This window comes from Mauremys mutica, chromosome 4 (genome assembly GCF_020497125.1).
Source record: "Mauremys mutica isolate MM-2020 ecotype Southern chromosome 4, ASM2049712v1, whole genome shotgun sequence".
NCBI lineage: Eukaryota > Metazoa > Chordata > Testudines > Geoemydidae > Mauremys > Mauremys mutica.
The window spans coordinates 123,158,020-123,174,581 of NC_059075.1; the positions used below are offsets into that span (position 1 = coordinate 123,158,020).

Consider the following 16,562-nt stretch of genomic DNA (forward strand, 5'->3'; position numbering starts at 1 on the left):
ACAAATTGGGTTGCATTTATGAAGCATAGCAGAGGGATTACTAATACTTATGAAGAAAATAATCAGGAGCTAATTATTAAGCTTTGACTCCTTAAATGAGACACCCATGTTTGCATGTACCAATGAACACTTATGAACATTTATGTGCCCAAATGCAAAGTGAAAGATCTAGTCATCATGAGAAAGACCAAACCCCTGGCTGAAAATTTGGATCCCTGAAGGTATTTAACGATGCAGTAAGAATAAATTGTGGAAGGGCTGGTTGCAAAGCATAGTCAAAGCTGAATTTTTCTCTTTATTCAAAGTCTTTAATAATACATTCAACTTATTTATTATGTGTGAAGAATAGAATGAATCTTCCCCAAATTTTCCACAATGATTTTTTGAGTATATACTGTTCTCATATTTCTGCAATTCAAGTTGAGTTCCTGTTATTCCTTGAGTTAAATATTGACCATTTTTCTCTTAATCTAAATCTACTACTTCTGTCAATACATTCTTTTTATTCATATAATCACTGGTCAATATACATTTATTATTCATTTCCTTATTTTGTATTATGGCAGGTTAATTAGCTCTATGCTGTATACCTATCATTACACTGAGTCCATGAAGCCTGCAAATAATGTGACTGAATTCATCCTCTCAGGACTCACCCAGGACCAAGAGTTACAACAAGTGTGTTTTGTGCTGTTTTTACTCTTCTATCTAGTCATTGTCCTGGGAAATCTCCTCATCATTGTCACTATAATATGCAGTGAGCGTCTGAACTGCCCTATGTATTTCTTCCTGAGCTATCTGTCCTTCATAGACATCTGCTACTCTTCTGTCACAGCCCCAAAACTGATTGCAGACTTCCTTGTGGAGAGGAAAACCATCTCCTTCATTGGCTGCATAGCACAGCTGTTTATGGTCCATTTATTTGGGGGCACCGAGATCTTTATCCTCACAGTGATGGCCTATGATCGTTATATTGCAATCTGTAATCCCCTCCTTTATACGACCATTATGAACAAGCATGTGTGTAGCTGGATGGTGGTGGCTTCATGGGTAGGGGGCTTTGTGCATTCCATGGTTCAGACTCTCCTGACTGTACAATTACCCTTCTGTGGGCCCAATGAGATCGATCACTATTTCTGTGATGTGCATCCTTTGCTGAAACTGGCCTGTACTGACACTTTCATTGTTGGCATCATGGTTGTTGCCAATAGCGGGATGATTTCCCTGACCTCTTTTGTTGTGCTGGTTGTATCCTATATAGTCATCTTAGCCTCCCTGAGAAGCCACTCTTCCAAAGGGCGTCTCAAAGCTCTCTCCACTTGCGCCTCCCACATCACTGTAGTGATTTTAAATTTTGGGCCATGTATCTTCATCTACTTACGACCTTCCACCACCTTCTCCGAGGATAAGATGGTCACTGTGTTCTACACCATTATCACCCCCATGCTGAATCCCTTGATCTACACCCTGAGAAATGAGGAGGTGAAAAATGCCATGAGAAAATTATGGAGCAGAAAAGTGACTTTGGGAGTAAAATGATGTGTAAAATGATGTTAGTTCTTCAGACTGGTGGTAGAGGGGGGAATAATAATATTCAGGAGAAATTTTAGGGAAATTTGTATCTCTTCCTCTCAGTTCTTCAGTAAAAAATTCAGGTGTTTCCCTCTGAATTCAGAGCTGCAGACTGCCATCTTTCAGCTCCTTCTACAGTGGTTCTATTTTAATATTATTGTTTGTAAGATTATTGAAAAAAGTATCAAAGTTTTAAGAAGGTTTCTTTTATCTTTGTACAAGGGTTATAAATTGTTGTGACTTGGGACATAAGAGAGCCACTAACTAACCAAGGCTAAGATGAATCTTTTCCTATGGGCATCTTATTTCATACTTCTCATCTAAGGCAGCTGGTAGTGGCTACTGTCAGATACAGGATACAGGAGTAGATTGTCCACTGGACTGATCTGGTTCTGCAATTCTGGGGAGAGGATGGCAGAGAGATAGAGAGACCAAACCACATGTGACTGATGTAAGTCAGATTGCTTAATGTACTAATGAGTGTTCAGATACCATTGGGATGGGGGCTGTATAAAAACCTATATAGAATGGAAGAGATTCATAGATTATAAAAGCCAGAAAGAACCACTGTGATTTTTAGATTATTAAGGGCCAAAGGGACAATTAAATCATCTTATCTGACCTCCTGTATAAAACAGGCATCTAGTTGGACTTCCCTAACACCAGCCACAGGACTTTCCTGGATAAATTCCTGTTTGAACTGGAGCAGAGTTTTTAGAAAAATATCAGATCATAATTTAAAAAAAATCCAGAGATAGAGATTTCACCAACCTTTGAAAAGTTGTTCCAATGGTTATGTAGAGTAGAACAGAATTCCAATGTTTTACAAATAATACACATTCCTTGAGTATAATTAAAAGTTGTCCTCAGTGAAGTCCTGCAATGATGTAACATGTAAATAAACTACACCACCAGATCACTTGCTGTTATTATTCTCAACAGTGTTTTAGGAGATTTGCCAGAAACCCTAGGAAGATATGTTTCTAGCCCAAGGATATTATAGGCTAAGAAGTCTGTGGGAACTGTGGGTTCTGAGCACTTTGTTCATTGGCCAGTTATTCTCGTGAATAAATACGGATTTGGGGTTTTACATCAGGCATCAATTTTTCAAAATCTTGCCCTTCTCTCTGAATGAAATAATTGTCTACAAGCCACAGCTCTCACTAAGATTTGAATTCAGATTGTTGTGTTCAGAGCCCAGAGTGAGAATCACTGTAGCATGATTAAAGGAGGTCCACTCTTGACTTAAAAAACAATATAAATATTAAGCAAACATTCTAGGAACTTCTCCACTCTGCTCCAGCTTTGAGAAGAGAGAATATTGTTACCAAAAGAGATTTGCTTGACCATAAGTTCTGTTAGCTCCTTGGACAAAACTGCAGATATTTTTGTCAAAACCATCTGAGACTGTGGGTAACTATATCTGGAATGTCCTAAACCTATTGCTTATGTCTGTGTGCTTAAATCTAATAAATAGTAGTTTTAAATAAGCTTTTCTTACCCCTTCTCCCCTCATTCATCTATATACTTGTTCTACAGTGAAACCACAACAGCTGCCATGGAAAAAGACAAAGTGCCATCAAATATTATGACAGCATCACAGTAGAGCAGAAGTCCTAAACTAAAAAACTGATGGTTGGTAAATGAGATTGAAGCCTATAACATCACAAGCATAGGAAGCCATTCCCACACCTCTTCCCATCATTTCCCTGAAAAACAGAAGTTCCTTGAGGAACAAGTCAAGTCATACTATACACGGTGTATTGAGAAACTGCAATAATTAAAACATGAAATTGAACTAACCAGATATTAAAGATTATCATGGTTGCTGAGCTTCAAAACGTACAGCACTATCAGTTTGAAAAAGCTACTAAGCCATAGGATTTACCTAATTCTTGGGCTGCTGACCACAACTGCAAGCCCTGCATGTTGCTGTGTTTGAACTGGTTGTCTTGAAGGCTGAATGAATAACCCCCAAAGGAAGGGGGAACTCTGACACTTAACACGAAAGCAGTGCCCAGAGAAAGCTGCTTGACAGGGGACTCCACAAACCCTTCTCTGACCCCTGGTGCACGGGAGCTGCCATTCTTACCGTCTCCAGGCCTCCTTCCCTATCACTCTCCTTCCATCTGTAACTTCTTTATTTTTCTGCCATCCTAAATACATCTTTCTGCCTCCAGTTTTCCACCTCTACAGTCTCCTTTCCTCACCCTCTGTATTCTCCTTGGCCCCCTCCACATGTTCACCGGCTCCTCCTTGGTGTTCTTCCCTGTCTCTGACAGCATTGAGTGCCACTAACTGTTTTAGGGCAGCCTGGCTTCAATCTCACTAGAAGCAATAGGAGAAGATAGCCATTTTTACTAAGGACAGCCTCACCAGCCTTTGAAAAGGCTGTGTGGGAATGGCAGCTAGTTTGGTTTGAGGGTAGGCAGTAGCTTCAGTCGGATTGAGAAAAAAGGGCACTGGCAGCCATTTTGATCATCCCAATTCTCCGAGGAGAAGACAGAGAGTCAGGGGCGATGCCCTCTCCATATCTCCTAACAACCAGGGTGTTTCCATGGCAACTAAGGCTCACTTCTATCTCATAATAGCCTAGTGTCAAAAGGATTTCCATAGCAACTGAGACTCATCACTCCCACCCCACTCACAATGCAAGCATGCTTCCTTGACAACAGAGTCAGGGAAACCAACCAGCCAAACACAAATAGTGGTTTGGGTGGGTTATTTGCCTAGGGATGCCACAAAGAGCCACTATGGGCCTTGTGTCCACTCAAAGCAGCAGATTCCTTCATCCTTTCCACCATCTGGAGATATGGGTTCTGTGCTTGTCTCTTCCACCAATGCTTGTGATGTTAGTCCCAGAAGCAGCATGGGGTATAGTACTTCAGTCCCACCCCTCTGGATGGCCCCCAGCCTCATGGCCTCACAGTATTGGGCAAGTCCTATGGAGATATACTATAGGAGTTGTGGAAGTAGGGAAAGAATTAACAAGGATTTGAAGGGGATCTTAATGCATGTCAGTCAGTTAGCAAGAGTCAGGCTAGTAGTTAGCAAGAGTTAGGCCACACTGTAACCCTAATGACGTGAGACTTGTAGAAGCGAGGATGGTGTGAGGCGAGAGGGAAAGAACTGTGTGAGAAGTTATTACAACCTTGCAACTGATAACCAAATATGTAGACTGGCGTCTCCTAGAAGTGAGAAAAATAAGAGCAGGATGGCTTATGTATCAACAAAATGCAGTTGTTGCTCATTATTGTCCGTATTATTGCTTGTTATTGTCTGTAACAAAGGTATAAATGCTTGCTATAATTGTTTGCCTGTTGAGAGATCTGTCCAGGACTGGGGTGACCCTGTGTCCTAGGGCACTCCCTCCCTCTATTGTAATTACTGGAGAAATAATAAAGTATTTGATTTTGCTGCATCCAAAGAAAAAGCGAGTACTTAGTTTTTCTCCGACAATTTGGGGGCTCGTCCGGGATGGCAACGCCCACGGACCCACAGACGGCTACTACGGATCGTTCCCCTTCGAACCCCATGGTGCCACATGAGAGGTATGAGACCTTTTGAAATCTCTATTGGGGTATCGGAGGAGGACTGTCCGTGGGGACGTCTGTCTCTGTTGGGCTCACGCCATCTGAACTTATTGACTGTGCAGCAAGATCAGATGCAAGTGGTATTGGGGAAAGGCCCCAACAAGGTTAGTTTATAGCAGTACTGGGGAACTGCTGGGTTGGCCAACAAAGTTAATGCATAGGTAAATACATTAGGTAATGCATAGGTAAACGCATTAGGTATGCACCGGTGCTGAGGGGTTTTTACCGCCTCAAGAGGGGTTGTCATACCGCCTCATGGTATTGGGTCCGGACGTAAGGTAAAGATGCATCGTGGTAATAGGAAATAAAGGCCTTGGTGTGTGTGTGTGTGTGTGTACACCAGTGTGAGTGACTGTTACTGGAAGACGCCCAGAGTACCCTGTGAAGCGAAAGCTCGTGACCAGGACTACTCTAACGCAAGCCCGGTAACTAGTGGATTTTTAGGAGATCCAACACACGGTGGGCCGACTCGGCCTGGCATCGTCCGGCAAGGAAGCTACCTGGGTCTAGGAGCGTGTGAACCCATCTTCCCTCCCCTTTCCTTTCCGTGTGGGCTACTGACAGTCTGATCAGCTAACTGGACGCAATCAGAGTAAGCGGCGCCGTCTCCCAGAGACTAGCCGCCGCTCTTTGCTGAAGGGAGGTGTAGGAGAGTCGTGGTCATCCTCGTTAGTCTCTCCTGTGTGAGTACCCTGTAAGGAGAGATCCTTAGTTTATGAGCCGCTAGCGTGGACAGGGCACCCTCCCTGTGTGTGTAAGTGGAAAATGGGTGAGGGACAGTCTAAACATTCCACCTCACCCCCTAAGGGTACCCCAGCATATTACATGTACGTACATTATGGTCCTAAAACCTGCAGGTATTTAGAGAACTGGAATCTTTACACGCGTGAAAATCCATCTAAACAATGTACATTAGAAGGTACCTTCAATCTAGATAAGATCATACATCTCAGAGGAGCTTTTAATCACCAAAAAAAGCCTCTGACACAGTGTGAGCAATTTGTCTATTGAGGAAAGGAATGGGCTAATTTGAAATTCAGCTTGGCCCAGAGATAAAGAGAAAGTTGCTCTGCGTTCAAGGTCAAGAATCAAGGCAGACTATGCTAAGTACAAAGAAAAACTGCTTTCGGCCCCAGCTGGCTGTGGAAAAAAATATAGACAGAGGCAAACCAAAGGCAATAGAAGTTACAGAACTGAGATTATATTTGCAAAGCTTAACTGTCCAGTGAGATCCAACAGTGTGCCTTTGCGACCCCGGAGCCAGTGTGGCTTGGTGACACTGGAGAAGCCACAGGCAGCTGACCTGGACTGGAATCTCTGAAAGAGACACCGCAGGAGATTCCAGGGTGTAAAAGAACAGCCCTCCCAAGAGCGGAAGCATGTTGGAAATTCTGGACAAGCTGTATACAGGATAATCTCCCGTCCACCTATTCCCCTTCTCTGAACGTTATACACAGACGTGGCCAGTCTGGACATGTGTGAGTATTAAAGTGGCTTAGGGCTTGGGGCATTCATGTTTTTCCTGAGTGATGTGGGAGCGTTCCCAACACTCTCCATTGTTGTTTTATTATTTTAATGAAGCTTTAACATTCGGTGTTATGTACTGTATAATGGCAATGTTTATGTGTTCATGGTATGGAAAAAGGTGTATGAGTGAAGAGTGGAAGTTTCCTTTGTAAGTTAAAAGAAGCCAAGAAGGGAAGAAAAAAGAACAGAATGAATTAACTGAAAAAAAATAGCTAGCAAGTTCAGGCTAAAGATAAGACACTGGCCCCAGTCAAGGACACCACTCACAGCTAAGACTTGGCTGACAACGAAGAAAAGCGGGGGGGGGGGGGCGCTTGAATGTGCCCAAGCAGCTATGAGATCTGCAAAACATTGCCAGGCACTAATGAAATGTGTTAGGTTTCTTTTCTCACAGGTAAAGAAGCGCTACCCAAAGACCCTAGCAGCCCTGCCACTCCTTGGAACCAGAAGACTGGATCTATGTAAAGGTCCACCAACGAAAGACTGCTTTGGCTACATGGTGGAAAGGCCCTTATTAAGTCCTGCTGACTACCAACACCACTGTGAAGTGCCAAAGACTGACTACTTGGACCCATGATTCTCACTGCAAAAAGACCACTCCACCTCAGGAGGATTCTCCTACTGATGATTAGCCTATTCCTTCTTCTAGCTCTGCTGTGCCTTCTGGACAGCAGGGAAAAAGGACAAGGTGAAGTGCTAGTAACCTCTCCCTTGTCCACTGACAGATCTACTGTGCCTTTGAATTTTTCTAGAAGAAGCAAAAGCATTACAGGGTGATGTGCTGGTAACCTCTCCCCTGTAGGATGCTGAACCACGACTGTTTCGGGAAAGAAGAAACACTCACTCCACTGACATTGCCAAAGTCCCGGAATTCTTGACCAGAAAGGACATTAAGAACTGATCCTGGTGAAGAAACAAAGAATTATACACTGGCAGGAAGAAATTTGTGGGACCCCTGCTTGGGAATGTGATATTGATTGGATTTTGGGGTTTATTCTACAGGCTGTGCCCTGTGTTCTGGATAAATCCTTCAGCATGTATTGCCCTCCCTAATTGGATTTTAAATGACATTGCCCTTATCCAGTTTCCAGATCACTTCTACATACCCAAATTGCTCACAAGGGGCTGCCATTAGATTAGCACAACAGAGAGCCTGGATTATTTCCCCTGGAAGAAGAGGGAATTGACCAGATCCCTGTGGGCTGGGGCCAATAGTGCAGCTGCCATTTGGAATATTCTTAAAAGCCAAGAACATGATGAGAAATTGGGCCAACTAGAAAGGGCCACTAGCCTTATTTCTGGAGCTCAGCTAACCCAAGTACAGGCTGGAGTTGGTGAGTTACATGTCATTTCCACCCTTAGGTCTATGACCCAGAAGTTACTGACAGAGATGGTTTGAATATCACTGAGGCTGGGAAGGCATTGCAGTGGGATCTAGCATATTCGGAAATTCAAGATTTCCTGAATGACCAGCTGATGGCCATTCGGAATGATCTTGAGCACCAGACTTGGCCCACTGCCCTTACAGACACATCAGGAGTACCATCTGATATGTGGCCATGGAGACATACTTGGAGACTTTCTGGATGGAAGTGTGGACATTTACAGTGCTCCTTCCAAGCATTTGGACCGGTTGGGGGGTGTGTGGGCTCCCACATACCGAATCCTGCCGGGTCCATGGGGGGGATGCATATGGGATTGGGTGATTCACCGAGATATCTGGGAAGTGAGACCACCTGATTCGCCTAATCAATTTTTAGTTAGTGCTCCTGGGATTACAGCTGATATTTGGATGGGGTTAGGAATAGGAAGTCAATGGACATTTTGGCTGTTAGAACCCCTACAGCCTCAGTGTATCTATAAACTGAAGCCAGGGGAAGTTGTCACTGTTCATGATAACGTTTGCTGGAAGGGTAGAGGACAAGGAACTATCCTGACAGAACACCTACGTTTTTCAAGTTAATAATAGCTGTGTGTATGTTAAAACCACCACTTTATGTACTAAGTGTGATGTATTCTGCTTTGTGACCAAAACTGTATAACAACCCCATCATATTATTGCTATGGGAATGTTATTCTTGTATTGCTGTTAGTTAGCTTAGGATTATGTTGTTGTTGTTGTAAAAGACGTAATAATAGTAATACCTTTCATGTCCATGCTAATCATGCATTGTCATTACATTCAATCAAAACCCCTAAGGTTGAGACATCTGATGTAAAATCTGAAATCCATGGCTTAATGCAAATAGAGGTTTGAAAATATCTGTTGTACTAGAAGTACAAAAGGTGGGAGTGTGGAAGTAGGGAAAGAATTAACAAGGATTTGAAGGGGATCTTAATGCATGTCAGTCAGTTAGCAAGAGTCAGGCTAGTAGTTAGCAAGAGTTAGGCCACACTGTAATCCTAATGACGTGAGACTTGTAGAAGCGAGGATGGTGTGAGGCAAGAGAGAAAGAACTGTGTGAGAAGTTATTACAACCTTGCAAATGATAACCAAATATGTAGACTGGCATCTCCTAGAAGTGAGAAAAATAAGATAGCAGGATGGCTTATGTATAAACAAAATGCAGTTGTTGCTCATTATTGTCTGTATTATTGCTTGTTATTGTCTGTAACAAAGGTATAAATGCTTGCTATAATTGTTTACCTGTTGAGAGACCTGTCCGGGACTGGGGCGACCCTGTGTCCTAGGGCACTCCTTCCCTCTATTGTAATTACTGGAGAAATAATAAAGTATTTGATTTTGCTGCACCCAAAGAAAAAGTGAGAACTGAGTTTTTCTCCGACAGAGTTAATGCAGGGCTGCCCAGTGAAAGTTTTGAAGCTACTCAGATTACTGCTCTTGCCACAGACCTGATCCTGTCTCAGTCACTTCTGTTTCTTTGGCCTCTGTTGTCTCCCTAGAAGCAGTCTGTAAGCTGGCAACACCTCTCAACCCTAGGCAATGCTATGTCATGAGGTAGGACTAATTAGAGGACTGGAGCAGGGACAACAAGGGGGCAGCTGGAGTCAGCAATGGAGGAGTTGAAGAGAAACACTGATACTCTACTGCTTTTCAGAGAGGAGGAAAGTAAAGCACAGCTTACCAGGATGGTCAGTAAGAGAAGCATGGCAGCAGTGAGTGAAGGTAGGGTGACCAGATCACAAGAGTGAAATATCAGGACACATTGGGTGAGAGGGGAGGAGGGGGAGGGGAGCCACAGGTACACAGCCCTGACTGGAGCCATGAGAGAGGGCGCACAGCCCTAGGAAGCTAAAAGAGGGGTGTGCAGCCCCTGCTGCAGACTGCACCACAAGCCACAGGGCAAGTATTCAAGGACTCATGGCTCCAGCTCCAGCCTCCAGCAGAAGCCACGGGGCCAGGGGCACAGGGCTCCAGCTCCAGCCCTTGGCTGAAGCCACAGGACAGGGGTGCAGGATCCTGGTTGCAGGGCAGGGAAGCAAATGGTTGCAGTTCTAGCCCTGGATCCAGCCCCAGCTGCAGTCACAGAGGAGAGGCCCACAGTCCTGCCTTCAGCAGTCACAGAGGTCTGGAATCAGTGAGTGTCACAGTTCCCCTAACTAAATTATAGACTTAGCTGTAATCCATATTTAATCATACAGATTTATTTGTACACTAAACAAACAACAGGGGTAAAGGGTCAGGTTTTTTATTCAGTCAATAAATCAACTTCCCAATTTGCATACCTCTCAGACATGCCAGAAGTCTAGTACTTCTTGGATGACTTTGCCTTAGCCATGATTTGCTTCTGGGCATTCACAAAGCTGTAGAAGTCCTTGCAACTCATTTGGATATTCATTTTGACAAGGGTTTCACTCCGCACCAAGTCTATGCTGCTTCAATTCCAGACATCAGTCCATGCACCTGTCATGATTGAAAATACACGCTCTGTGTATATGTTGCTTACTGGTATACTGAGCACGTATGACACCAGCTTTGTCATGTTCAGGAATTCAGTGCTACCGTCCTTGTTTCTCAATACTTGAAACCAGAGTTCCCCAACTGAGAAGTTTCCAGGCTCCAACTTGGAGTTGATGTCTTTGATGATACAGTACTCATCACAGAGCTGATCAAGATCCACTGTTTTCTGGAGGTTTACAGCTGTCACGGCCACAGACAGATCCTTGTATTTGAATGCCGTATTAACTTTGATGTTCAAGCACTGGCTATTGGGGAGGAGGGAGAGCTCAGTGGTTTGAGCATTGGCCTGCTAAACCCAGGGTTATGAGTTGAATCCTTGAGGGGGCCACTTAGGGATCTGGGGCAAAAATTGGTCCTGCTAGTGAAGGCAGGGGGCTGGACTCAATGACCTTTCAAGGTCCCTTCCAGTTCTAGGAGATTGGTATATCTCCAATTATTACCTATTACCAGTTGCTGAAAAATCAAACCATTATGATTGACGCATCATAAAATTTCATGAAATCTTTCTGGAGACATGCAGCAGTGACAGGCAGCATCTCAGTTAATGTATTTTCAACTCTGGAGCCATATAATTTGTCATTCTTCCATTGCTGAAGTTTAATTCTCAGAGTATTCATTATGGCATACACTTCACATGCTGTCATACTCTCATTTTCCAAACAGAGCACAGTACCATTGAAGATTTTCAGGACATTCTGGAGGAAAAACAGATGAGCCTCAACTTTGCTAGGCCACCCTCACCTTGTTCACCGTTTTCCCTGTCCGAGAACAGCATCCATAGAAATTTTGGGCACTTCTCACTGCCCAGAGAAACAAAGTAGCACTTAACAGCCTGCCACAAATTTACGAGCCTGTTTACAGCTGGGGAAAGACTCAACCAGCGCATCGGAACATGGCGCAGTAAAGTGGCATAGACAGCTGCAGCGGCACAGCAGCCAGCAAAGAGCTGTAAACAGGGGAGTTTCAGTGGGAGTTCTGTTGGAGGAGCAGGTTTTTGTATTTTGTGTATTGTATTTTGTAGTTTATATGTGTGGAGGCTGGTAGGGGCAGTGTGCTGGGAGAGAAGCTGAGCCCTGCTTAGAGGGCGGGGCTTCTCTGCTTAGGGGTCCTATAAAGGTAGCCAGCCAGCCAGGCAGGCAGCGGCATAGACAGCTGCAGCGGCACAGGAGCAGAAAACAGAGCTGTAAACAGGGGCGTTTCAGTGGGAGTTTGTGGGGGAGACTTAGAAACCTAGGCAGAGGAACTGACAGGCTAGTGAAGGGAGTGGGTCGTGGTCTGCCAGTGTTCTGGTGCATGTTGGTGGTTTGTTTTGGTTTGTGTTTCTTGGACTAACAGGTTTTAGGTGGGAAGGCTATGACCGATAGAGAGGCAGAAGTGAAAGACATAATGAGGATCACTGGATGTGGAAGTTGCGGCATGTACATGATCCTGGAGGGGGTACCTGAAAAGAGTTTGTCTGCATGAAGTGCTGCCTGATAGAGCTGATGGAAGAAAAGATCTGAGGACTGGAAATGCGGGTGGAAACTCTGGTTGAGTTTAGAAGGGGATTTGAGCAGATGATGGAGCAAAGACATGAGGAGGCTGAAGGGATAAGCTCAGACTTGTAGATGGAAGCAGGACCAAAGAATTCTGAGGGAAGACTGCTGGGTGAGGAAAGTGGATGGTGGAAGCATGTGACTAAGAGAACCAGGCAGAGGAAAAGACAGGCCAGTGAAGGAGAAATAGAGCTCAGGAACAGGTTTGCAGAGTTGGAAAATGAAGAAGGGGCACAGCTGGTGGTTGCTGAAGGTGAGAGGGCAAGGAAAAAGAGAAGAGCAGCTAGTCCTACAGGAAGAGGGGAAGAGTCAATGGAGACAACACCAAATAGGAGCCCCAGGAGGATACAGGATGGGTTGCGGAGGATTGCAAGGGTGAATAGGAATCGAGAGGACTTGCAGCCAGTGGGAGCAGGGGATAGACCGGAGAATCACACTGTCACCAGGAAAAGGCAGGTCTACGTGATTGGGGACTCCTTACTGAGAAGAATAGACAGGCCTGTAACTAGAGCTGATCCGGAGAACAGAAGGGTGTGCTGTCTGCCGGGTGCTAAGATACAGGATGTGGACCTGAGGCTGAAAAGGATCCTAACGGGAGCAGGAAAGAATCCGTTGATTGTCCTTCATGTGGGAACGAATGATAAGGCTAGATTCTCGCTGGAACGTATCAAGGGAGACTATGCCAGACTGGGGAAGACGCTTAAAGAAATCGAGGCTCAGGTGATCTTCAGTGGGATTTTGCCTATTCCTAGAGAAGGGCAACAAAGGTGTGACAAGATTATGGCGATCAACAGATGGCTCAGGCAGTGATGCTATAAGGAGGGCTTTGGGATGTACGGCCACTGGGAAGCATTCATGGACAGAGGACTGTTTTCTCAGGATGGACTTCGCCTGAGTAAGGAGGGAAATAGACTTCTAGGATGAAGGCTGGCACAACTGATTAAGAGAGTTTTAAACTAGGAATTTGGGGGAGATGGTTGGGAGATGTCCAGGTAATCTCCATGCCGGAATTTAACATTGAAAGGGAAGAAAACAAAGTAAGAGAGGATACAGCCGTGGGCAGAAGAATGGACATAAGGAGGAAGGGTAGTGTAGATACCAGTCTAATAGGTGATATTGGTGGTAGAATGTCTGTGCCTAACTGGGTAAAGAATGTCAGTGAAGCCAAACGGCAAAAATTAAGATGTCTGTACACTAATACGAGGAGCCTACGTAACAAAATGGAGGAATTAGAGCTACTGGTGCAGGAAGTGAAACCGGATATTATAGGGATAACAGAAACATGGTGGAATAGTAGTCATGACTGAAGTACAGGTATTGAAGGCTATGTGCTGTTTAGGAAAGACAGAAGTAAAGGCAAAGGTGGTGGAGTAGCATTGTATGTTAATGATGAGGTTAACTGTAAAGAAATAAGAAGTGATGGAATGGATAAGACAGAGTCTGTCTAGGCAAAAATCACATTGGGAAAGAAAGCTACTGGAGCCTCCCCTGAGATAGTGCTTGGGGTGTGCTACAGACCGCCAGGATCTGATTTGGATATGGATAGAGACCTCTTTAATGTTTTTTATGAAGTAAACACTAATGGGAATTGTGTGATCATGGGAGACTTTAACTTCCCAGATATAGACTGGAGGACAAGTGCTAGTAACAATAATAGGGCTCAGATTTTTCTGGATGTGATAGTTGATGGATTTCTTCACCAAGTAGTTGAAGAGGGGATGCCAACAAGAGGGGATGCCATTTGAGATTTGGTTTTCGTGAGTAGTGAGAACCTCATAGAAGAAATGGTTGTAGGGGACAACCTTGCTTCGAGTGATCATGAGCTAATTCAGTTCAAACTAGATGGAAGGATAAACAAAAATAGATCTGGGACTAGGGTTTTTATTTCAAAAGGGCTAACTTTAAAGAATTAAGGAAATTAGGGAAGTGGATTGGACTGAAGAACATGGGGATTTAAAGGCAGAGGAGGCCTGGAATTACTTGAAGTCAAAGTTATAAAAACTATCAGAAACCTGCATCCCAAGAAAGGGGAAAACAATCATAGGCAGAAGTTGTAGACCAAGCTGGATTAGCAAGCATCTCAGAGAAGTGATTAAGAAAAAGCAGAAAGCCTACAAGGAGTGGAAGATGGGCGGGATTAGCAAGGAAAGCTACCTTATTGAGGTCAGAACATGTAGGGATGAAGTAAGAAAGGCTAAAAGCCATGTAGAGTTGGACCTTGCAAAGGGAATTAAAACCAATCGTAAAAGGTTCTATAGCCATATAAATAAGACCAAAACAAAGAAAGAAGTGGGACCGCTAAACACTGAGGATGGAATGGAGGTTAAGGATAATCTAGGCATGGCCCAATATCTAAATAAATACTTTGCCTCAGTCTTTAATAAGGCTAATGAGGAGCTTAGGGATAATGGTAGGATGACAAATGGGAATGAGGATATGGAGGTAGATATTACCACATCCAAGGTAGAAGCTAAACTCAAACAGCTTAATGGGACAAAATCGGAGGGCCCAGATAATCTTCATCCAAGAATATTAAACGAAATGGAACATGAAATTGCAAGCCCATTAGCAAGAATTTTTAATGAATCAGTAAACTCAGGGGTTGTACCGTACGACTAGAGAATTGCTAACATAGTTAACTATTTTTAAGAAAGGGAAAAAAAGTGATCCGAGTAACTATAGGCCTGTTAGTTTGACATCTGTAGTATGTAAGGTCTTGGAAAAAAATTTGAAGGAGAAAGTAGTTAAGGACATTGAGGTCAATGGTAATTGGGACAAAATACAACATGGTTTTACAAAAGGTAGATCGTGCCAAACCAACCTGAGAAGGTAACAGATTTTTTAGACAAAGGAAAGATAGTGGATCTAATTCACCTCGATTTCAGTAAGGCATTTGATACAGTTCCACCGTGATTTTAACAATTTCCATCCCACCATCAACCACAAATGCAAGAAGCCTGGAGAACAAGCAGGGAGAACTAGAAGTCCTGGCACAGTCAGGGAATTATGATGTAATTGGAATAACAGAGACTTGGTGGGATAACTCACATGATTGGAGTACTGTCATGGATGGATATAAACTGTTCAGGAAGGACAGGCAGGGCAGAAAAAGTGGGGGAGTTGCGTTGTATGTAAGAGAGCAGTATGACTGCTCAGAGCTCCGGTATGAAACTGCAGAAAAACCTGAGTGTCTCTGGATTAAATTTAGAAGTATGAACAACAAGGGTAATGTCGTGGTGGGAGTCTGCTACAGACCACCGGACCAGGGGGATGAGGTGGACGAGGCTTTCTTCCAGCAACTAACAGAAGTTGCTAGATCACAGGCCCTGGTTCTCATGGGAGACTTTAATCACCCTGATATCTGCTGGGAGAGCAATACAGCGGTGCACAGACAATCCAGGAAGTTTCTGGAAAGTGTAGGGGACAATTTCCTGGTGCAAGTGCTGGAGGAACCAACTAGGGGAAAAGCTCTTCTTGACCTGCTGCTCACAAACAGGGAAGAAATAGTAGAGGAAGCGATAGTGGATGGGAACCTGGGAGGCAGTGACCATGAGATGGTTGAGTTCAGGATCCTGACACAAGGAAAAAAGGAAAGCAGTAGAACAGAGACCCTGGACTTCAGAAAAGCAGACTTCGACTCCCTCAGGGAACTGATGGGCAAGGTCCCCTGGGAGAATAAAATGACGGGGAAAGGAATCGAGGAAAGCTGGCTGTATTTTAAAGAAACCTTATTGAGGTTGCAGGAACAAACCATCCCGATGTGTAGGAAGAAAAGTAAATATGGCAGGCAACCAGCTTGGCTTAACAGTGAAATCCTTGCTCGTCTTAAACACAAAAGAACAGCTTACAAGAAGTGGAAGATTGGACAAATAACCAGGGAGGAGTATAAAAGTATTGCTCAGGCATGCAGGTGTGAAATTAGGAAGGCCAAATCACACTTGGAGTTGCAGCTAGCCAGAGATGTTAGGAGTAACAAGAAGGGTTTCTTCAGGTATGTTAGCAACAGGAAGAAAGTCAAGGAAACTGTGGGCCCCTTGCTGAATGAGGGAGGGAACCTAGTGACGGAGGATGTGGAGAAAGCTAGTGTACTTAATGATTTTTTTGCCTCCGTCTTCACAGACAAGGTCAGCTCCCAGACAGCTGCACTCTGCAGCACGGTATGGGGAGGAGGTGACCAGCTTCCTGTGGAGAAAGAAGTAGTTCGGGACTATTTAGGAAAGCTGGACGAGCACAAGTCCATGGGGCCGGATGCGCTGCATCCGAGGGTGCTAAAGGAGCTGGCCGATGAGATTGCAGAGCCATTAGCCATTATCTTTGAAAAATCATGAAAGAGGGGTGTTGAAAACAATGAAATGGACTGTCTCTCAACACAGCTTTGAAAGTTTGCCTGAAATATGTATCCTACGCCATAGA

General features: G+C 44.2%; 1 protein-coding gene across 1 annotated transcript; it reads left to right on the top strand.

Annotated features, from left to right (window-relative positions):
- Positions 1–609: 609 nt before the first annotated feature.
- On the top strand, positions 610–1,539 carry LOC123369634 (olfactory receptor 4S2-like). Its single transcript, XM_045015439.1, has one exon. It carries the CDS (start codon positions 610–612, stop codon positions 1,537–1,539), a length of 930 nt encoding a protein of 309 aa, XP_044871374.1.
- The last annotated feature ends 15,023 nt before the right edge of the window (positions 1,540–16,562 follow it).

Coding starts and splice junctions, on each gene's coding strand:
- LOC123369634 (XM_045015439.1), top strand. CDS start 610: ATGAAGCCTGCAAATAATGTGACTGAATTCATCCTCTCAGGACTCACC.